The sequence below is a fragment of the Paramormyrops kingsleyae genome, chromosome 21, assembly GCF_048594095.1.
Source record: "Paramormyrops kingsleyae isolate MSU_618 chromosome 21, PKINGS_0.4, whole genome shotgun sequence".
In the NCBI taxonomy this organism is placed as follows: Eukaryota; Metazoa; Chordata; class Actinopteri; order Osteoglossiformes; family Mormyridae; genus Paramormyrops; species Paramormyrops kingsleyae.
In genome coordinates, this window is record NC_132817.1 from 19656097 (window position 1) to 19680278 (window position 24182).

A 24182-nucleotide genomic window follows, 5' to 3' on the forward strand; every position below is an offset into this window, starting at 1 on the left:
TATTGTTGTCCTACTTCTTGCTGTTTGCTGTCATCCCTGGTCTTGTAATGTAATTGCTAACATATATATATATATATCTGAAATTCGTTTTATATTGGGCATGTCACACTAGAGGAGTGATGGTCTATCTAGTGAGAAATAGTCTTATTTTTTTTAATTCTGCATAAAACTTTATAACAGAAATAAATAATTAAGCAGGACATTTTTAAGTGTGCGTTCGTTAATCCCTTGATCAGAAGTTCAAACAACCAGTATTTACTCTATCAATCAATCGATTTTATTTCTATAGTGCATTTTCACAACATTACATTGTCTCAAAGCACTGTACACTGTCCCTGTCCAAAGACCCCAGTGAGCAAGCCAGAGGTGACAGTGGCAAAGAAAAATTCCCTAGACCCAAAGGGGGAGCCCGTCCTCCAGGGGGCAGCAGAGGAAGCCCTAACCCTAACCAGACCCAAAGGGGGAGCCCGTCCTCCAGGGGGCAGCAGAGGAAGCCCTAACCCTAACCAGACCCAAAGGGGGAGCCCGTCCTCCAGGGGGCAGCAGAGGAAGCCCTAACCCTAACCAGACCCAAAGGGGGAGCCCGTCCTCCAGGGGGCAGCAGAGGAAGCCCTAACCCTAACCAGACCCAAAGGGGGAGCCCGTCCTCCAGGGGGCGGCAGAGGAAGCCCTAACCCTAACCAGACCCAAAGGGGGAGCCCGTCCTCCAGGGGGCAGCAGAGGAAGCCCTAACCCTAACCAGACCCAAAGGGGGAGCCCGTCCTCCAGGGGGCAGCAGAGGAAGCCCTAACCCTAACCAGACCCAAAGGGGGAGCCCGTCCTCCAGGGGGCAGCAGAGGAAGCCCTAACCCTAACCAGACCCAAAGGGGGAGCCCGTCCTCCAGGGGGCGGCAGAGGAAGCCCTAACCCTAACCAGACCCAAAGGGGGAGCCCGTCCTCCAGGGGGCGGCAGAGGAAGCCCTAACCCTAACCAGACCCAAAGGGGGAGCCCATCCTCCAGGGGGCAGCAGAGGAACTCAAATGAACAAGATGGCAGAGTCCTAATTTACACTGCCCATATTTTAAGATTTGAGTCTCAAAGTGAGGGGCAGTGAGGTGCTGGTGCTGCTTGTGATGGCAGGATGAACAGCAGCAGGGAAGGAAGGAGAGACGTCGCAGGGACCAGGGCGGCAGGCCGGAAGGACAGCACAGGTAGCAGAGGCGTCGCAGGCAGCACGGTAAGCAGAATATCTTTTTTTTTTTGGTCTCCAGGCAGCACAGCCCAGGAGGGGAAGGGGAAATAAAAAGTGCATAGTAGGGGAGATTAGAGGTAGTGCAAACAGTTAAGTGAGTGCAATATGTAATATCTACTGATGCAGATAAAGATAAATCAATTTGATAAAATACTGTATTCTACTGTGCTTTGTGTTTGGAGTTTGCATGTTCTATGTTCTCCCTGTGTTGTGTAGGTTCCCTCTGGGTACTTCGGTTCCTTCCCACAGCCCAAAGACATGCAGTTAGCCTATTAGCATCTCTACATTGTACACTGTGTGATTTTGTGTGTGAGTGCAGACTCTGCCATAGATTCATTCTTATATTGGTGTACCCCAGCCTTTAACCATATGCTGCCTGGAATAGGCAGCATGTGGTTAAATTATTCTTGAATAATTAAAATAATAATAATAATTAAAAAAAGGAAAAAAACTGCTTCAGTTCATAAACACTAGCTGCAATACTATATTTAGGTCACCAGATGGCAGTATACCAGTAAAAGTATTTATCCTTGGTTGACTAACGTTGTTTTGAATTTTGAACAACGTGTCATAGCATAACCATGCATGGAATTCTGCCGGTTTGCTGTACGTCATTGTAATCCCATGGCATTCATCATTCCTGCAGATAATAAGGCGCTCCCTCGATCTCCGCTTACATGCTCCAAAGTGGGCCTTTCTGCGTACCGGAAAGCAGTTTTAAGTCCAGTGAAGTACTGGGTCGCTATGACGTGCCGATTTTCAACACAACGTCCCTGGGTCTCACTCGGGGTTTATTTAACTCTCTGAAATCCTTTTTGATACAGGCTTTCGCTTCAGCAGACCTTTTTGCTAAGAAACAAAAATGCTAGTGTTAACACCAAGGGTTTGTATAATCCCGTAAAATGTGTATAAACCCTCTCATGGTTACCCTAAACCTGAAAATCTCGCTGTGTTACCACATAAGTGCCGTGTGTCTGATTTAGTCACCTCTAAATCACTGCCTAAAATACTTCCGACTTCAAACAGACCCCTTTGATCACCGCTGTTGTCCATGCAGTGCTAGGGATGCCTCCATGATAGCCTAACCCTAAGCGCATAACCTTTATGCCGCAAAATTTAATGATAAAAGTAACTTGTAAATCGCATTAATTCTCATATTTCTGTAATTTGAGTACTAAGTAGTATACGTTTTTCCATAAAGAAGTGTAGAAATCCATGCAGACAAAGTTAATGGAAAGACCAAATGTTTGCATATGCTCGTTTTCTTTCGCCACAAGAGGGCAGTACTACACAAGTCTAACGATCCCTGTCTACAAACGCTCCAGAGAAATGTTTGTGAACTGAGAATGATGTACTAAACACCCGGGGCGTTTTTCGGCCTATTCTAGGGGAGCTTCGACCGCCCAAAAATGTGTTTTACCCCCCGAAATTAATAAATTAATGTGTATTTTAAGTGTATATGGTTGTCATGAGTGGTGTTGAGTCTTTTTTGGGATTTTTTTATCAGTTCCATCTTGCAGCATTAATTCCTACTGTATATATCCTATTTAGAATAGTTTTTATTTGGTTATACTTGTGATAGTGTACTGGAGTCATTCTTAACTCATTATTTTCTGAATATAAACACAACTTTCACCACCGGCTAAAACATGACGGGTATGTAACCTCATTTAGCCTGATTAGTCTGCTGCTTTGATTCTTTGTGGTAGCTATACGGACAGATGTTTTCCCTGTAGCCTCCCAGATGATTTTCTGAAATCCTGGACTGGAGGCATAGGGAATTGGGGGGGGGGGGCAGTGCAGGTAATGCAGACAAGGCTACCTGCCTCCCAGCAGGGGGCGCCAAACATGTGTGCACAGCTGCCTGCAGGTGAAGGGTGAGTCTCTTTCACTGTTAAACAGCAGCGGGGTTTTGAAGTTGCCATGGAGATCACGCCACACTGCAGTTTACTAAGTGTTATGCAACATAGTTGTTTTTTGTCTACAGATGCTAAGATGACAGAAAACCCACATGGAAGTGAGTAGTGGGTTCTGCTAACGGTGTACAAATACGGGTGCTGTCAGATATATATGATTATGGTCACGGAAAAGATAGGACATCTGGAATAAGATAAAGAGGCAGCTTGCAACTCAATATTTAATCTACATTTGGAACAGTGACAACATACAGAAGGCAGCCGTGTCTGTCTTGTCTGGGTGATAATAGATGAATGAGGGTTGGCGATGAAATCTAGCCAGCAGTGATGGGAGACGCACCAGCACCTTGAGACCTGCAGTGGGTGGGATCGAGGTGTGCTGACTGAATCATCCCGACAGGAAGCGCCTGAGAGTAAACGGTAATCGCGCTTCCTGTCGCCACCCTGAGGCCGCCGTGGGTGGCACCGAGGCGGGATCTCGGACACTCATCTTAGCTTATCGCGTCACCCGTACATATAGCTACTGGACCAGCCAGGTAGCAGGAGTCACAACAATGACAAAGAGGCATGATGTAACCACCACCAATCAAGCGCGACCTGCGATTAAGCTGAGTAGTAACTGAGTTAGGCTCCAGACCCCCCGTGACCCTGAATAGGACAAGCAGTTTCAGAAAAAGGACGGGCAGGCGGATGGATAGATAGTCACTGAATTACTTAGTAATTTGGCCCACCTCCGGTAATGTTTTACCTACTTATACTGCATTTTAGTTAGGCTACTTGGAGAATACAGGATCCAGACTCTGGTCGGGGTACAAATAAATTAAATCGAGAAATCTGTAATCTGTAGACAAAATCCTAAGAAAGAAAATGGTTTGACTTTGGAAAGAACTCTTCACCTCCATTTTAATGTTGCAGAAAGTAGACAATCGATATCTGTTGACTTTCGGAGCGGATTCGTACTTTAGGGCAGCACATCGAAAGGTTCTTTTTCCACCCAAAAATACACGGAATTCCTAACTGAGGGAATACGGCTTTAATCTGGTCGTGTTTTATGTGAAGGTAGCACGCCTTTGAAGTCTTCTCTTCTATATGTGTTTGTAATGATGATTGAGAGCTGTGTGACTCGAAGATATCGGACTTCACACGAGCGCCCGATAGCACATCCACCAATAACGACTCAGACGGGCTGATATTCTCCGCAGATACTTTTGTAGAGTCTTAGCTTGTGGTTTACATTGAGAATATAAACCCTGGTTAAGCTGTAATCAATCTGCGCTCTGAAGACTTCAAAGGGCAACAGCACAAGGAATGAATCTTGAGCAAAATTTGTTATAAATGTCTTATGTCTGTTTCTTATATTATACCCAGTTGTTTTGGGCTTTGGAGGCAGGCATCAGAAAGATGGAGAAATTGTGGAAGTAACTTTGGGTTGGACTTACTGTACATACTAGGTTTTTAAGTTTGAGCAAGCTTTAGTCGTCTTAATACATCATAGGCCTATTATCAGCGTCTGAATTATTTAAGAAATTGTTAGTGTTGGCTGCTATCTTACACGGTGTATATTGTTAATGCATTTCTGCAGATAAATTCATTTTCTATCTTCTTCATTCAGGCTTGGATAAACGATATATTATGGAAACCTTATTGTTCGGTTCAGGCCAGTAATCATCTGGTGTAAGATTTTAATAGTTAAACTGGATGTTTACTCTTGCTGGACGTCTGGTTTTAGATGTAGAAACATTAGTTTCCACTCTGTCCTGGCATGTTACTAAGGGACTAAACACGGTCTTTAAACTGTATATTCCTCTTGCAGAGTTTTTCCAGAGACAGAAGTGCTGTCCAGAGATGTTTGCAATGCATCTTGGGTAAAGAAGAAGACCTCACCTGGAAGTATCATAAGAAATCTATTCTTATATTAAAAATGTGATATCAGTCGATCTTAAACTACAAGCTCCATATTCATCACATTTTTAGCAAGTTTTAATATTGTTAATCATACTTTTGTTTGTTTGATGCTTAAGTACTGCTATTGACTGATTTCATGAGTATCAAATAACTAACATGAACAAAATCCCATTCTGCATCCAAATTATGCATGTTGTTAACTATTAAATGTCACTGTGTTTGGACCTGCTTACCGGCTTAGGAAGGTTTCAATTCTCGAAGATGGTAGGGGCAATGCTGCCCCTTATCCGACAGGGGGAGCCCAAGGTCCCAACGGCAACTAGTGATTATCCAGAAAAGACCTGGAGGAGCTGCTCTTGTACATGCACGTGCTGTTCTTCGAGGAGCAGTAGGAGTTAAGATCTGGATAACTGTACATTTGCACAAATAAATGGTAGAAAGGTAGGTTCTGCACTCTGTCTCTTTTAATGATTATTCCATATACATGTACTGCAAGATACACGGTGGGTCTGTGAAAGCGAGACTCCGGATCTGAGAAGGAGGATTCGAACCTAATCAGGGCTCAGGAAACATGCTGATCATCTCTGTGAGCTTCTTCTGGTCTGGGTTACCGCACACTGAAATGTCTGAGGAGGCAGCGCACGCCCTATTGCGGTGGTGCCGGGGGGGGGGGGGGCGGTGAGGCGCCGTGTCTCAAAAAGTCTGTTTCCACTCAGTCTGCAAGTACCCACGTCCCCCCAGGCCGGGCCCCAGTTCTCGCGCTGCTGGGCAGGCGCACTTCACAAGATGGATTGCGGGGCTGTACTTCCCCTGCGCTCCCCGAGCAGAAGCACCATAACTAGGGGGGGGGGGGGCGGACGGACGGCAGGTTTTCGGCCGCATCCCCCATCCATGAGGGGTGCTGCCTCTGCCCGCTTCACCCCGTAATCCAATCATCTCTCTTGTCAGTTATAAAATAAAAGCAGCACCGGAATTCTGGGCCATTCACTTTGCTCTGAAAGGGACCGTCAGCTGCCAGGTATTTTTAAGCGAGGTGTAAAAACGGACAAGAAATTTATTATACCTTTTGTCTTCCTTTTTCCCTGGAAACTGCATGGATCCTAAGAACTTGAGATACGTTGTGTTTATGCGAGTATATATAAAATATACGTGTCTTGAATTGCCCAGAATAACACATCTAATACGCGTACTCTGCTCCAACAGCTGAGCTCTCAATTGAGCATTTTGATATATGGTTATGGTATCACCACTATTATTATTATAGTGATAATATGGAAGATGAGAATCGTTCTTTTCCAGTGCAGAGTGGGATACCGTTCCATGCAGGCAGTGTTTTAATGAGGCGCTGCCAGTGGCCGGCAGCGCGCGCTCTTATCACTGCCGGCTCCTAACTGCGCGTCTCCGTGCCTCGTAGCGACTGTCGGGGCCGCGCCTGCGGGTAGCGCGGTGTGAGGGGTAACGGAAAGTGACGCGCATTATTTACAGGAATGCTGGACACCGGCAGCGGCTCAGGTCTGCTCAAAGCCGAAGGGTGACAGCCGGACGTCTGCTTGTTTCCAGTGACAGCACGGTGCACATGCATATATAAAACACTGCTTCGCGTGTGTGTCTGGAGGGGAAAAAAGGTTCAGTAAACATTTTCTCGCATTTGTGCTTTAGATTCATTAAAAGGTATATTTAGCAATATTTTTTTTATCGTGCCAGTTGAACCGGAGCTTTTAACGATTGGACGGAATAATGATACTCTCTTCTCATTCTTGTATATCCTGAAGCTCACGACAGAGAATCACACAAAAGCGATTCTACTGGATCCTGTCAATGCTTTTCCCGGCCCTCTCTCCTTAAAATATCTCAAAATAGAAATGGCTCCATGTGGGAATTAGTTCAGCCTGTTAACGCTTTTAAATTGAGGAAAACACATTCAGAAACATGCAGGAACGCCGGCGTTATGTAAATTATTCATGTGTTATATACCTGTGTGTTGGGTGAGTGTATAAACAGGGTTGAGGCATTTGGCTGCATCTCAGGTACGCATTTTAACAAATCCCTTAATTCCGCCTTTATTTATTATGTGTATTTTATGGATGCTTTATGTTTGTGGTTTTAGGGAAAAGAAAAATCGCCCGCTAAACCCACTCCTGCAGGCTTACCACCCAGAGCAGTTTTTCTTTTCTTGGCTGTATATTTTCATACTTTTGCCTAAATCAAGTGAAATTTAAGACTGAACCAGCAGCCAGAAATTGCACCCCTGGTATGTAATGTCGGATTACCGCTGCAGGAGGCGGGAACTCCGTGGCACTCTGGGTCTGTGGTGCCGGGGTCGACTTGAGGTGGTGGGTTAGCGGTCGGCAACTAGGTGGTGGGGGAGTCACGCAGGGGAGGCTCAGTCCGGGATATAACAGGCGGGTGCGGGGGGACGTGCCTCGGCGTTTGGGGGCAGTGCGCCGGACAGAGAGCCTCGAGACGGGAGTGTGACCCACCGGGGACTTTGCAGAAGCCTGCAAATTTGGCCCACAAGTTCACGCGCCCACACGTTCACGCGTCGCCGTGCTGCCATAGAAGAAGCTGCTTCTGAGACGCCAGCAAGAAAAATAAACAGTCGTTAAGTGGAGAGAAAACAGATTTTTTTTCCCCCTCTCGTTGGGGAGAAGAAAACAATTGAAAAAAAAACCACTAGTGTGGGAACTGGGTCCCATAATGTACAAAAATTATATTACAAAAACGTCTAATTTCGTAATATTTAAATAGGGGTGTAATTTGTGGGTTTAGCTATGGCTTTAGTTCCGTCTGTCATCACTGTCCTAGTGTGTTGTTTTATTTATATATATATATATATATATATATATATATATATATATATATATATATATATATTTTCCCATTCACAATATTCAAAATTCTTTTTTTTTACAGTATATAAATTAAATCAGAATCCATATCTGAATTTATGCACTTCTGGATGAGGTATGGATGTTAAATTATCAGTATGTAAGTGTGAGTGCCTTGCAATGGACCAGCTGGGATTTACCAGTACTTCATGTTTTACGTCCCAAGAATGTGGTCTGGGATGCGTGACCATTATTCAAAAATGGCTGGAGCTTTTTAAAATATATTTTTATAAATTTTTCCCCGTCGCCTGAATCTGGAATGGGTCTCAAAACACGATGCTCATGCCATTTTGAGGGCCGCAAAGACTTGCACAACCCATAAGGTGCCCAGAGGAGAGTGCCATCCGCGTGATCTTTCTCATGGCTGGCAACAGGGGGCACTGTGGAGCAAAAAGAATTGGCAGAACCCTGCAAACCTGATGCTGAACACCCTGACTTGAACCCAGAAACCCACTGTAGGATAGATCTTTCATAGCCTGTAATGACATGGGTGGGTTGGGGGGAGGGATTGTACAGCATGAGAGGAACAGAGGGTGGCATGAGCTTGTGTGGGGGAGTAGGCAAATACTCACCTGCCTATTAATGTATGGTAGGTGCTGAGGAAATGAGTACATCTCAGATAAATATTAAAGAAAGAGCTGTAGTTTCAAGACTATAATCTGAGCTCAAATTGGCTTTTGTTGCTATGCTTTTATGATTTATGTTCTATTCGTCCATTTTCTGAAACTGCTTGTCCTATTCAGGGTTGGGGGGGGGGGGTCCAGAGCCTATATTGGAGACTATGGGTGCAGGGCAAGGAGCAACACAAGATGGGGCACCAACTCACACATCTGTGGGCAATTTGGTAACTCCAATGAGTCTCAGCATGTTCTTGGACTGGGGGGAGGGGGGGGGGGCTGGAGCATCCAGAGGAAACCCCAAGATGACACAGGGAGAACATGCAAACTCCACACACATGGAGCCATGACAGGGACTCAAGCCCTGGTCCCAGAGGTGTGAGGTGACAGTGATAATCACTGCACCTCCATGCCACCCCAATACAGCCTATATAATTGTGAATCTACCTCCTGCTAGCACAGGCACAAGGAGAGGTTTCTGGGGGTGGAGGGGCTGTCTGATCTGCGACAGGGCCCCAGAGTCCACACCCATGGAGCAGAGGCTGGGGGATGACTGGGGGGTGGTACGCTTTGATCTTCGGGGCAGTGGCTGCTACTGCAAAGCAAATGTGGTATTCAGCATGTTAATGTGTGTGTGTGTGTGTGTGTGAGAGAGAGAGAGAGAGAGAGAGAGAGTCTCCATACAGGGCATCTTACAAACAGGACTCACAGATGCATCCGTCGCTGCCCCCTTCTGTATAATTTTTAGTCATTACGCAATTAGCCAGGTAGCCAGGACTGATTACTTGTAATCGTTCTTTTTGGGAATGCTCAATATAAAGGGCTCTGTCTGTATATTTGCATGTAAATTTCTTAGAATTATGTGGTATTTGTACTAACTACTACCAAGGGCTTTGCATTTTGCTGTATGGAGCTGACGCAGTGCCTGTGAGGTAGGCTGGATGGAGCCGACGCAGTGCCTGTGAGGTAGGCTGGATGGAGCCGACGCAGTGCCTGGATGGAGCCGACGCAGTGCCTGTGAGGTAGGCTGGATGGAGCCGACGCAGTGCCTGTGAGGTAGGCTGGATGGAGCCGACGCAGTGCCTGTGAGGTAGGCTGGATGGAGCCGACGCATTGCCTGTGAGGTAGGCTGGATGGAGCCGACGCAGTGCCTGTGAGGTAGGCTGGATGGAGCCGACGCAGTGCCTGTGAGGTAGGCTGGATGGAGCACAGGGCCACATGGCAAAATGGCGCGGGGGTTTCTTAAGAGCCATGTCCCTCCCTTGGCCATGAGGGGGGCAGAGCTCGCCCCAGATTCTGGCTGTCAGCTGTGCCCAACACTTGGTTTGTAGCATATGTCTGGCATAGAGAGCGAGGCCAGCTTCTGCTGCTTGCCGTGATGCCAGCAAATCCACCCTGAAACGTTAAACTATCAATCGGCACCTTTCTTAACAAAGAGTCAAATCTGCTGCAGTTCAATAGACACCAATGCGACCTCTCTGTGAATTTAGGGACAGCTACCTTTTTGTCAAAATTATTGTTTTAATTATCTCATTATCAGCTGATCTAGTTGGATTTAATCCACCCAAGGTTCTACCCAGATCTGTCTGACTTTGTATTCCAGCTCCAGAGCATAAAAAACTCACTTTATATGCAATTGCATCCATCCATCTATTTCTGAAGTCACTTGTCCTGTTCAGGGTGACAGGAGCTCCGAAGCCTGTCCTGGAGGCTACGGGTGCAAGACAGTATATGCAATTAATTTTTAACTTAGCAAGTTGGTGAAATATGTACTTTTCAGAAAGTTGATTTCAGTAATCATTAGACTAATACTGCCATCAAGCGACGTATTTCATTGCTTAATACGTTTACTATTCACTAAACCGCTTCTTGCCAAGAACCTTAATATTACTGCAAAAACATAGCGAGCTGAAAGTTAAATCTGTTATAACTTTATCATTTTTGAGTGGATGGGCTTATGACTTGCTAGGAAACGGAAGAGAATTATTGAATGTAAAAATACCTAGAGCAACGCTGCAAAACGGTACTATTTCAAAACTACCAACACACATCAGTCTTATCTAGTGGACCGTGAAAGACGAGACATTGTGTAGATTGTCGATGCCAAATGTTGAGGAACATGCAAAGACCTGTCAGGCCCCTAGACGTGTAATTCTGCCTAAACTTTTTCAAAATATTCTAATTAGCTTTTTAAAAATTAGAAGCGGAGATAATGCTTTTAAAGCTTGTTGTTGGGTGATTTTTTTAAATGACCGTTTCCCCGCAAAATCCCAGTTTCTTAAGAATAACGCACACGATCAAATGTTAATATAAATTAATTTGGTTTGTTTTGAAGTGAGTGTTATTAGCGCGATGAAAGCGGGCCCAAAAACAATTTCATTGACGTGGCCCTAATTGGTCAGTTTTTTTTATGCACCTTTTACGACTTTGGCGTGAAAGTAATTGTACTTCGAAGTGACTCCGAATCCGTGGGTGGCGGCGACTCCATGCCGGTGTTTAGCGCTGCCGTCATCTCTTGCCGTTTCCATTGTGGCGCTGCGGACTCTCACTTCGGACTCACTTTTAACGTGCGCGGCCGCGACCAGGAGCGCGCAGCGTTTGCTTTATATCAAAATGAAACGCTGTAATTCTGATCGGCGTTTAATACGCGATACTATCAGGGCGATGCGTTGGTGATACGGTCAGAAGTCGAGGGAAGCGTTTGCAGAAATTTCAGGAAACCAAAGTTTTGGGAGTAGTGATCGAGAGCCAGGTCTACTTCAAGTTTTCCTTTTGGTTTGCAGCGGCTTAGATTCGTAAACCTTTAAAGCCAGGCAGGCAATCATGGCGAAATGGGTGCTCGAACGACCTGTGTATTTATCTCGATTTCCCCCGCATCGGACGAAGTTTCCAAAGCCGGGTTCACATTGGGCTTGCGGTAAGTTTGCAGCCTGGAGCTTGGTGGCCGCCTGTGCGCTCCTGTGCTGCGGACAGTGCTGCGCCGAGGACTCCTCGATCCTGGAAGAGGCGCAGGTCTTGGCTGATCAGATGAAGAAGCTGTCCTCGCAGGAGCTCGGAGTGTTCGCCATGCAGGTGAGCGCAGGGTGGCCATCGCAGGGTGACCATCGCTGTCTTACGGTGAAAGTTTGCAAATGCTCCGCGGCGCAGTCCGACTCCATACGGGATGCTGAGGGTTTACAAAGTGGCCGAAGCTAAAAAAGAAACGTGTGTTTGTTTTAAACTCGTTGCCAGGAAGAGCTGTTCAAGTTTTCCTTTTAATTTGCAACCTGTACGTGCGGTGGGGAAAGAATTTTTTTGTGAAATATACCAATAAGCGTTAGGTTAACATGCAAAAAAACACTTTATTTTCGCATTAGCGGCAAACGAGCGGGAATCAGCATGTGTGCCGGTCTGGGATGTTGACAAACACCTTTTTAATGAGGGAGATGGGATGCAAACTGGCGAGCAGCGTGTCTGCGGTCCGAATCTGTTTTAATTAAATATCTTGATTTCTGGTTATTCACTGTGCGGTGCATGGAAAGTGTTTCGATGAGGACACTGAGAATTGTAATCGTATTTTTACATTGTAAATTGTGTAAAAGTAAATCATTTTGTCCTGGAATCCGATTTATTTCCCATCATACAAATCTTCTGCACACCTCCACATTAGTTCACACAAAGGAATCGATCTTTGTTTTGTTAACAACACGTTTGCTGTCCTGATTATGGTTAGGAAAATGTCTGCACGTGATTTAAATAAATGTAAAAAAAATGCAGTTTTTTTGTGCTTATTACAAAGAATTTAATTACTGCGTTCTGGTGTTAATTGAATAGTGATCAGATATACGGACATTAATTTCTACGTGTGCAGTACAGCCGTGCATCTCTGTGCGTATTGAAATGTCTGTGCATTGGTCTCTGTGCTGTTTACATACAATGTAACGTATAGCAGTATTGTCTGCACGAAGTGCTTTGCTGGGAGGGGGGGCTGGATACTGCGGTGATTTAGCGCCTCGGCTTGCAGTTCGTCTGCCGCGGGGATCCTTACACCTCGCAGGCAATATGGTCATCGGCCAAACGGCCTTTCATCTTTTTGTAATTAATTTGCATTCCGGTCCCGTTGCTACGACGTATGATGTATTAATTTTTAATAATCTGGAGATGTAACTTTAATTTTAAAACTGAATTGGGGGACCCTGAATGCTATTACCGTCACTGCACTACTGCACTAGTTTTATTACCCCCCCCCCCCCCCATTCGTAAGTTATATGAATTTGCATGTAGAGAGCAATATAGAGAATGCGCCGTTGTTTTATCTGTACCAGCATTAAATGAGCTGAAACGCCTCTCAAAATTGCCTGGGAATGTGTTTTTACCGGTGAAGTCTGAAGCCTTTGACAAGTTAAATAACTGGTGTGAAGTTTTGACGTGAAGTAAATGGCTTTATGTTTTTTCGAATTGGAGCATAAACATGCCAGTGAGCGTTTTCATATTCTGCCACAGGGGTTTTTGTAATTTCTCCTTTTCTGTCTCATGTTGACTCTTTGAAGTTGGAGAGTCAGAGAGAGTCAACACTTAGAACTGGGTAAATAATTGACTTGCCCGAATGGTACTTGGCCTAATCTAATGCGCTTGTGTCAAAATCTTTAGGCACTGCTCTGTGATTCTCCCGCGGCTTTGATATGCCAGTTTCTGAGGTCTTTATTACCTTCTCCTGTTTTTGATCATTTCTGGGATGGAATATTGCTTTGTTTCCGTACTCTTGAATCTGTCTGCACCAACAACACATTCTCTGGTTTTTTGTTTGACCCGATGCAGCGACAGAGCACAGATTCCCTGCTTCGCTTTGGCACAGTGTCGCTCTGTCTGTAACGCCTCTGAAACGCCACACTGCCCTTGTATCACGCCTCCTAGTGTTACCTGCTCAGGTGTAGTGAAGCAGCAAACCAGCCATTTTGTGATGTAGGTTAAGATCTGACCTGTTTCACCCTGTCGAGGTGTGTTTCTCCTTTCCTATATCTCGTATGTACTGTATAAATTATATGCTAGATATTCTGTTGTCTTGTTGCTAAATGTCTTGAAGCATTGTTTTGTTTCTGGTTTATTCTAAACATCTGCTTCTTTCTTGAATTTTGAATTTTTCTTATTTAAGATTTTGTTTGTATAAACATACTTGATTAAAAAAATCAGGACATTATGGAATTCAGGTAGAATTAGTCTTGAACTTGCATGCAATTAGTGGCTGGCTTGTAGTCTAAGATTTTTTTTCTTTTTCATTTCTACGCATAGTTTTCCAGTTGAGGTGAGTCTTGGGTGTTTTGCTTATTAAGTCTGGAACACACCAAGCCGACGGCAAAAATGAGCTCCAACCGAGGCTGGTGACCAATCAGCCCCTGTCACCTGTGAAACAGCAGCTAAACAGGGGGCTCGGGGTGTCCAGCAGTGCCACACACCAGCGCAACAGGCAGTCGGTGACACTCGGTGACATTCCGACGGCCGAAAGTCGGCCTGGTGTCTTCCTGGAGGTAGCTGAGTGACCTAAAGTGTGCAGATGAGTTAGATGCTCATGGTTGTTGTTTCTTTTTCTTTTTTTAATTCTTTTTTTTTTTTGCATATTTTCATTTAAGTTTATTTTGGGTGAATTTCTTCAAATGTTCAGCTTGTTTTAATGTTAATGTTTGTGGATCTTTTCAGTTTTTACACACTGATATTTGCATTTCGCATGAAATTACTAGAGCTGGTGCCCTTTCTAATATGTGCTGCAAATCCTTTGTTTCTCCGAAGCTGTTTGTGTTCTCACACAAAGACGGGTCTGTCACGGTCGGTTTGACCAATATTTTTTTTTCTTGACTAAGTCCTGAAGATTTGTTGAAGACCGCCAAATTGGCCCAGTTAGCATATTGATGTTCGGTGTATTAAACCTCCTGAAAATCTGTACAAAACGGTTAAACTGTGGTCTGGTCAGGCTTTTCCAAATGGGATTCTAGTAGTAATCACTAAGTAAGATTTCACACAACTGTTCCTGTAAAAGTAAAGTGGTGCTAAATTACTACTGCAGTCCCTTGCGTGGTTTTATTTGAAGTGGGAATTTTACTGAATCCAAACACCATCGGGGGGGGGGGGAGCAGTAATATCTGTATATAATCTTTGCATGATCTTTTGGGTCCTTGTGGAGCAGAAGAAGATCTCAGTGGGCTTCAGACTTCATCAAACACAAGTAAGGGGTGATAGGAACTGAAGAAAGGGGGGAGGGGACAGGAAAAAGAATGGGGGTGGGTTTACTAGTGGTGCTCCCCGTTTTGTCTGCATTTGTGAATAGGCCGGTGAATTCACTGGAGCCCCTCCCCCGTCCCCCGTTTGGGGGCTTTGCATTTCTAATAAGCAGTGAGCCAGAGGCCCCTTCTCTCTCCTGATCTGCTTTTCCCATTTCTGTCCGCTTCCCTCTTTCTTTACGTCGCTCAGCTTCACCTTCACCGGCACTGCCTGTAAAGCTGGTACCGCCGGCCAGGAACCTGCCTCCTGCTCTCATTTTATTGGTCCGGTTCTCTTTTGCGTGTTTATTTCCTTTCTCAGTCCCACATGAAGGACATGGGGTACGTCTCGTCTCCTGGCCGATTCGGACGTCGGCAGACTAAGTCAGGCCTCCTCAATGGGGGAGGGGGGGGTGTAAAGCTTTGGGATGGGGGGGGGCGGCATACAATGGCACAGCGGAGGCGAGGTCACTGTCCACCCAGTGCTGCTTTTTCATCACAATGAATAAATAAATAACTCCACTCCATTAATTCTGAACACTTTCGGGGGGGTCTGCAGGGGGGTTGGGGGGTAATATACTTCTAGTGCTGTTGTAGCCACAAATGTAAGTTATAGCCCCCCCCCTCCATGGTGTTCGCAAAGCCCTTTTACTCTATCAATTACCCCAGGACCGTTCCACAGGCTCCCCTTCCGCGAGGAGACACTTTCCCAGCAACAGGCAAACAAGTGCCATTAATAATTATCCATTAATTGCCCGTGTCTGTTGATGGTTTACTTATTTGAGAGTTAATGAAGGGCAGAAGTGTTGTCTTGTGTGTGACACAAACACTACAGGGCTCTCTAAACACAAAAATAGTTGGAATCCGGAGCTTGCTGGCACGATCGCTTTCATCTCTGTTTTGCAAACGGTAACACTCTGCAGTGTTTGTTCGCTTTAACTAGGTTGTGCCGGTCGCGACTGATTGAAAGTTCTGACAGCAAACCGCTGTTTGGGGGGGGGTTTCAGGGGTTGCGGCGAGAGAGAATTTAACAACTGTGTAAATAAACATTTTTGTGGGGAGTATGGATGGGCATGCTACATGGTTGGTGTGCAGATTTGTTCCCTCTTACTCAAAAAGTTGGCATGGTGAGCTTCCTAGCTCAAAATGGTGGCCTTGCATCACTGAAACTGCAGTTGGAAGTTTTCCTCATATTCACAGCCCTTGGGGGATATATAGATGCAGTATTTTCTGATTGTTATAGTTAAACATAATCTGTGTTGACCAGGCAGGTCCTGCTAGTTTTCGTTGGAAACGCTGCCTGCAGACCGATTTGACCTTGCTGCCCTCTGCTCGGCGCACAATGCGGGGAGTAACCTGAAATGAGGTTTGAATTGTGTGCCCTCATGGCTGGCCGGGGTTGTTTGGGAGATTAAAGGAGAGATATGACTTGTTTGAAGGGGTGGCTAATTGAAAGGCAGCGAGGCTTCAGAGGCAGAAAGGAAGAAGGCGAAATGCTAACAGAATCACCCAGCATCTGTCGTCTTGGCTGTTTATTCCCCAACCTTGGTCTAAGCCCTCCATGGGTCTTCACTCTCTAATCAGTTTAACTTTAGCTAGCAGTCCAAAGGCTGCATTTTTCAGCTGCATTAAATAAATTCTTCTTCTAGCATTATACAATTCTACTTTCATGAGGAGATGGTGAGGGGATATGTGTGGAATGATGCAATAGAGAATATTCTGGAACACAAGAAGGTATCGCTGCGAACTGAACACTTCAATGTATCTGCCCCAGAAAAGCAGGTTTGTAGCAGAGGTTTGGCTGTTGAAAGAGGAGAGAATTTAAAAAAAAAAAAAAAAAAACTATTCTCAGTGAGCAGATAATGGTAAGCCATGCAGGGTGAATATTTCCATGCGGTGTGAATATTTTTGTGGCAAGTATTTTCTTCCACGGAACCTCACATTGTTTACACTATTTTTGAAAATATTTGCAGAGCTCATGTTGAGGGACCCGTCAAAGGCTACAACAGCAGGTCCTTGGGGAGTCTGTAATATGGAAGTGGGGTGGTTCAACAGTCAAACGACGGGAAGACTCCTTTCCTGGAACCAAAGTGTAGAAACTGGTCGGATAAACCCCTGTAATTGCCCAAAATCGTTTTTAGTCCCATGAATTTAAGGATGCTGAATGTGATTCTTGGAGCACACCCTAAAAGAACATTCTATGAAGAATTTAGTGTATATTGTGGTTGGGTGTGGAAGGCTAGACAATGGCCGCTTGATATTTCGGCTCGCTGCCTGCCGTTTGCCGTCGTTAGCATGTCTGTTGACGTTATGAGGGCCGTGCTTCCTGTCAGTGCCACTCTGAAACTCAACACCCCGTCCACACATTCTTGTGTGAAATGATTTGACTTTGGAATGTAAATAGCATTCTCCTGTTGGGTCGTCTCAGCTCTGTTGTAACCTGCTTCGTTGACTCTGATCAATTGGGGGATTCAAATGATTTTTGATACTGTATTATATCCTTGGGTCCGTCATCAGTTGGGGCTTAACTTTTTGAAGCCTTACCACTCATGACAAACATCTCAGCACGCACAACTAGTGCTACAGTTTTAGGCTGCACGCATTTTTGTACTTGATAGCTTGTGCAAGGCCATTTTAACCATGATGGCAATATTTGCAATTGAATCTTTTTTTTTTGTTTGTGGAAAAAATTAATTAGGGATGAATAATTGGGAGAGTGAACAAGTAAAAGACCACTGGAGATCGCAGCAACCCTGGCTATGGGTTTTACTCTCGGCCGAGTTCAGGGACTCCTACCTCTGCCTGAAGGCCACAACATCCAGGCTGAGGAAGAGCTTCTTCCTTCTGGCAGTTTGGATCCTTAATGAGGACACTGTCTAGGACCTGCACAGCCAGCGATCCAACAGCCTACTCAAATGTGCAGCTAACGTTAATTTTAATACAGACGTTCCTCTACTTACGAACTTTCAACTTACGAACTTTCAGACATATGAACGAAGAGGACTGTAAGTCCAAATTGTGTTCATTAGGCTCCCGTTTCCTCTCTGCAACATTTTTTTTTTTTTCTTTCTGCACGCCAGTTCCGCCTAGTACGGCTTCTGGCCGCTACTCCCTCCACGCAGCAGCGTAGCGTGCGTATTCCCAGCATCCTAGCTATTTGTACTTGCGTAAACCCTTAAAATGATGTTGAATAATGATTCACAAACATGTCAAGTTACGAACGGCCATTCGGAACATATCTTGTTCGTAAGTAGACTCATTTACTACTCATTTGTACTCGTTTATACTTTCACATAGAATCTGAGCCGTTGGTATAGAATAGCTGCATATCCTACGCCAGGACTATGCACCTCGTGGTCCTCAAGGGCCGAGTCCTGCTGATTTTTCCTGCCTTCCTTCACCTGTCAGTCAGGTGTGAAGCCTCTGACCAATCAGAATCAGTAATTATTAAACTAACTACTGGGAGAACTGAAAACAAGGCCTGGATTTGGAATCGAGGGCCCGAGTTGAGTAGCCCTGTCCTGCGGTGTCACCTGACGCATGTAGTTGCATTTCTGGAGTGATGCGCGTGAGGCTATGCAGACGGCGTGGTCGGGACAGCTGAGATTCTACGCAAATGTATAAATCAGCCTTTAGACTCTCACTACTCACCACCTTACTGCCAGTTGCAGACTGTGGATATTTATGATTATTGTTTAATGTCATGTCTCTTTATACATCTTCTCTTCACAGTCTGGAGTTGGGCAGCCATATATTTCACAGCACAGTGTACTAATTATAACACTGAATGTCACAAATAAGTCTTAAAAAATGAAATTAGAGGGTGATGAAAGGGAATTATATTGCGAAAGGGGAGGTGAGCTTGTCATCACGGTTTTCTCCCTGGGAATACTGGCGTATTTTTGTCCCGTTAATAACAACGTTGAAATATACACATGGTTTTACCACCCCCCTTTAAGAAATGGGGGGGGATGAATAGCAATGAGCGTGTTTATGGATGGTGGTAACATTGTCTGATCTCGGTGCCGCTGGCCGCGCGTCTGTGTTCACACGCAGAGCCTCTCCGTGGCCGGCCGCTCGCGGTTATGGGACGACACCTCACCAGTCAGCTCTACCGCCGCGATGAGTCACTTCCAGTGTGCCACTCCGTTTCTCCATCACAATGTGGGTAGATGCCCACTATATAAGACATGCCTCTCATATCATTTTGTAAGCCTGTTAAACTGAAAGTTGGGGGGGGGGGGGACATCAAACAGGTCCAGCCCCATATGAAACTAGCCATTTTTGTATTACTTTTGCATGTAAATATTATGATAGACATTTTCTGTGTGTCTGGATACATATATCACAACACAATACAGATGAGCATTCCTGCCTCAGTTCCAAGCATCTCCTACAATGTCTCCTCTGTCTGTTGGGTACCCAGGTCTTTTTATAAGACGTCTGAATCAGACACTGAGACGCTGATTGAACTCATCGATATTGTGCTGTGATTTCTGACGTGGTCAATGGAAGATAAAAAAAAAAAATTTAACGATGACAATGCTTATGGTCTCTCTCAAACCCTCTAATCTTATTTCGAATAAAAATACAGTTTTCCTATGGTTCTAGATGCTTTGTTTGGGGTGAAAGCTGGTTCTCGGCCACTTTGTAGCATTTATACCATTTATAGATACAAAATCAGATCGGTTGTGTATCAGTCCTGAAGGATACTTCTGGAAGTGCTTATAGTGTTGTGAAGTACTGTTAAGGCTGGTCCACACTTCTTCGTACAAGCCCAACACTGGCGTATCTGCTCTGCGTGTGGGTACACAGAGATGTTCATAGTTCTCTGATCTAGCCGTGTACTTTTGCACATGCACACAGTGTGTTGTATTTTAATTTTTCTTAATGATAATAATAATAAATAATTATTTTGATATTCCCTGCACACGTACCACAGCAATGAGCCAGCTCACTGGGTCAACAACAGGGGCAGCTGGCTGGCGTGAGATTTTCAATGAGAGACGAGTCTGCATGCACACACACGCGTGTACATGTATGTAAGAGTTTTATTACCGTGTCAATAGTCTGTACCCCAGCGCCCGTCAGAAGCATCCGTGTTGGTATTTAGAGTGGACGCTAGTAAATCGATGATACTCGGCGTGTCCAGGCGTTCCTCTGCAGAGGTGCAAACGTGTCATGAGTTTAAGTGGACAGGTCCACCGGGACACGTGCGGGGAAGTATAAACCAGCCTTTAGGGGCTGTTGGCTCCTGGTGCCAACCTTTGTGTTTGTCTCTGTTTATGTCATCTTGGCCAGTCGCCGTCCTTGTGGTTTGAATGCCCTTCTACGTCTGGTTCACAGTTAGTGTTTTGTTTTTGTTTGTTGGTCGTGGTGTCTAGAAAGCACAAGGGTTCTTGCATCCTTCCAGTATAGATGCCTTTAGTGGTGAAGGGTATGGGTTCAAGGTGAAGCGGACTGGTTTGATATGTGAAGGAGCCACCCTGTAGTAACTCTCGATTAAGAGGAATGATCTTAATGCAGTATAACACCCAGCTGTATGAATGGGTAGCAGTTGTCATTAGTTTTTGGATTAGAGTGTCAGCTCAGTGACTAAGTCACTAGTGAACTATAATGTTTGTGCAGCCTTACGATTCACAGCCTTATAAATCAGACCAGCTTTGGTGTGGCAGGCCAAGGTGTTCAGAGTTTATAGCTGCAGCAAAATTATTACATCTCTTTACAATCAGTTATTTTTTGTCATGTGGTGGTAGATGTAGAATACTTCTGAGATTTTTTTTTGGATCTGTGACGGATATTTTTATGCACACTGTAAAAATCTGCTCGTATGTTAATGCTGGTGTATGTATGTCTTGTGAAAATGTGGCGTTATTAAAACCGTTTGGTAACGCTTGTGTTCGCCTGCGTGTTTGTGTGCGGGGAAGGCCAGATTCCGACATTCCTCTCTCTGTTTGACTTGGGATTTGCTCAGCCTTTTGTCCAGCTTTCACCTTTTGTTTGCGGGTAGGAGAAGGTTTCAGGAATTAGCTCGATGCAACGCCAGAGTCCTGGCAGTCCTCGACTTCGCAGCGGGCTTCAGGACCCACCAGTCTTGGCAGCAGGACAGGGGAAAACTTAGTTTTAATGAGGAGTTCAGTAAAAACACACAAATCTGTGGGCATTCGCTTTTCTTCCTCCCCCCCCCCCGCCCCCATACCCTGTGAGTTGATGGTGTTTTGGCTCTACCCTAGTGCACCCCTCTCTCACTGCTTTATGGGCGAGCAGCTGTAGTCTGCGATTTTCATTTTCCGAATTGCAGTCATGAGATGTTGAAGTTCACAGCCGGGCGAAGTTTAAAGGGGAGTCGTGGTTCAAAACGTTTTTTTAATACATATTACAGGTGGGTATCTTTTGTGCTGCTGTGAAACAATAGATTCACAGGGTTGGCCGCTGATTTTCAAGACGTGCCAGCCGACCATAACATGAGTATTCCAGGCTCAAACGCGCTTCACGCCTTAGGTTAGGAGCACATGGTGAATTTATGTGCTCCATACTTCCTGGGTCACTTCTTCAAAGCAGAACCAACACCGAAGAAGTTGGTGAATATCTTCTCTCGTGAAAGGCCCAGAAATCAAAATATGAGTTTGCTTGGAACACGGTGAAGCTCCATCAGGTGACTCTCGCCACGACGTAATGCCAGTTCGCAGCTGCTATTTCACACTTAGCTTTCTGAAATTCTTGCCTTAGTTTTATGTTCTCCAATAATATTAACCAAAGTTTTATACTGATTTAGCAAAGGCTATGATGTCCCATAAAAGGTTAGCTTAGGAGAGAATGTGCACTGTGTGGAACAAAGCATAATATACACATTGGAAAGGGAGTTGGAGCGAAAATGTTTTTTCTTCAGTCAGCCGTAATGGGATGTTTTAAACCGTCCTTCTGACTCTCTTGCAAAGGTCTGAGGTAGTAAATTACTTTCCCTTTCGCTCGATTGCTGAAAGGTTTTTTTTTTCTTTTTTTTTTCTAATGCTGGGTTATTCTGTCCAGATTGTGGATCCTTTTACAACCCAGCTGCGTTTCTAATTGTTACGTGAGGCCGTCGAAAAGCTAAAAGAGGCCGACACCTCAGCGGAGCCTCTGGTTTCTCTCTCTCCGGAATGCTCTGGGTGTATCTCCTGTGGCGGCCTCCGTCTCTTCCCAGCAGACCAACGTGAAGAGGCTCGGCTCCAAGCATCGTCCTGCTCTTCGTAGCATTTATTCGATTTTTATTTATTTACATATTTTCCCGCGCGAGCTGAAGTCTGCATTTTCTGTCCGCAGTGCATGTAATACAGTTTCCTTTGGGTACTGAGGACAGCATCTATGGGATGAACAAAACCAACTTAATATTGATTCCCGCCCCCCGCCCCCAAACTGTCTGGCGCGGACTTTAAAGAAGGACAGCGCCTAGCTTAGCTGAGACATCCTGTGTGGGGAGGGGGGGGGGGACCCTGCCAGGGGCTAACAAGGAAAGCCTGGCCCTAACCCCCCCCCCAGCATGGATGCCGTGTGCAGCAGCGTAGGGCCCAGGCAGTCACGGTCCATTTGCGAGTCTGCTAACGGCTCACCACGGAGCCATTTGGGTGACTTTGATTGCACTAGCTTAATGCAAACAGCAGGTGCCTCGATTAGCACAAAGGTGCAGCGGCCCTGCTAGGCTAATGCGTACGATGCGGTAGGATGGGAAGGGAGAGCTCGTGGGAGTTTTACATACACAAAAATGTTCTGAGGGCAGAAAGATAAATGATTAGTTCAGAGAAAGAACCAATCAGATTGTGGAGAAGGTGGGTCCAATCAACTTCAGGAGGTGGTACCAGAACATCTTATTGGTTGGTCCTGCCTCCTCTAGTTGCTTGGACCCACCTTCTCTGCAATCTGATTGGTTATCTCCCTCAATCAATCATTTATCCTTCTGCCCTCAGAAAAATTTTTTTTGTGAAACTCCCATGAGCGAACGGAGAGTGTCCCCAGCTGGACAGGGGTATGTTTTAGGGCTTGGGTCTGCCCCATCTCCCCCATCTAAACGAAGAGGCATGAACTCCATGACAGTCCCGTGATGGGAATCCCGTGCTGCCTCCGGGACCATCTCAGAATGTCAGCTGCTCTTGGCGCTATACCATTATGCTTTGAGGGGTCAGCTCAGGTCAAGTTGGGGGCCGGGGTACGGCGGGATAAATCAGACAAATCCTGCTCCCTCCATCATCCTCACATTTCTCTCAACCCAAAGGGCCGGAAAAGAAAGGTCAGCCCCTCAACCCCCCCCACCTCGGTCCCTCTGAGTTACATGTAATGGAACACCCCACCCTGCCTGCTCCCTTAAACTGGTGACATTGGAAGGAGATTCTGCGTTTTATATGTGTGTTTTGGCAGTTTTGTTTCCTGCTGCAGATGGGGCTGTACTTAATGACATTTTAAGGCTAAACTCAACTCTGTTTTCCTCAGGAAATGCAGTAAGAATTGCATGGGAACTATTATACATAGGAAGTATTATGTGTGATGTATGGAAGTAATGCGTCATATTGTGTGTGCAGGTGATATATCAGACGTTTTATAGCCTTTTCTTGCCTTTTGACAGAGTTAATCTCTACCCCATTTCCAGTTTTCTGCTGCTTAAAGTTGCCAACTAAAATACAAAGTTACCCGTCACGTGCTTTTCGAGCATGTGGAGAAGCGAACTCGAGCTGGACTACCTGGTGTGGCTCAGACGGCCACGGGGGGGAGGTGTCTCTATCCGAGCCATAGGACGCCCCGGCAACCGAGGAGTGACTTTTTGGTCACCTCGCCCCCGTCTCTCTCCCCGCCATCTCAGTCCACGACTGACAGAATTTTCTCCAGGCTGCCTTGCAGCTGAAGCTGAGCAGACCGTATTTCCTGATTTTTTTTTTTTTATTATTATTTTTTTTCCTTCCCTTTTTCCCTCCCTTCTTTACTGCAGGCCATAGCTATGGAGTGTGAAAGAGTCCCGACTAGCTGGCTCAAGAACTGCACTGATCACACGTTTCGCTGTCTAGTGTGAAATCTGGCATTTCTGAGGAAGCTCTTCCTCCAGCGGAAATTCAACAGTAAAACGGAGAAAATGACTTAATGAGGGGTCTTGTGATTTAACTCGCTCACAACTGGTGACAAGAAAAACAAGGCTCCTTCAAACTGTTATTCTGTTTAACGCTCCCGATTCTCCCGAAAAACAAGTGCAGAAACTTTGTCATTTAACCTAGACGATCAGATAGTTGACAGTAGTGTAAGTAGGTAGTGGAATGCAGTGAGAATTGATAGGGCACTATTATTGAGGGCATATTGGTCAACTCCACCCTCAGTTCCCTCCTGCAGAAAACCCCACTAAAGTAGCTATCAAAATAAAGCGGAAAATGTTTTT

The 24182-nt window shown here is 45.4% G+C and overlaps 1 protein-coding gene across 1 annotated transcript in view; it reads left to right on the forward strand.

Moving 5' to 3' along the window:
• The first annotated feature begins 10757 nt into the window (after nt 1-10757).
• The window catches only part of LOC111841065 (VWFA and cache domain-containing protein 1-like), a 40532-nt gene continuing 27107 nt past the window's right edge, over nt 10758-24182 (forward strand). Inside the window, exon 1 of the mRNA XM_023806556.2 lies at nt 10758-11630. Coding sequence (XP_023662324.1) covers nt 11382-11630 — 249 coding nt within the window. The 5' untranslated portion in view covers nt 10758-11381. The remainder of the gene's footprint in view (nt 11631-24182) is intronic.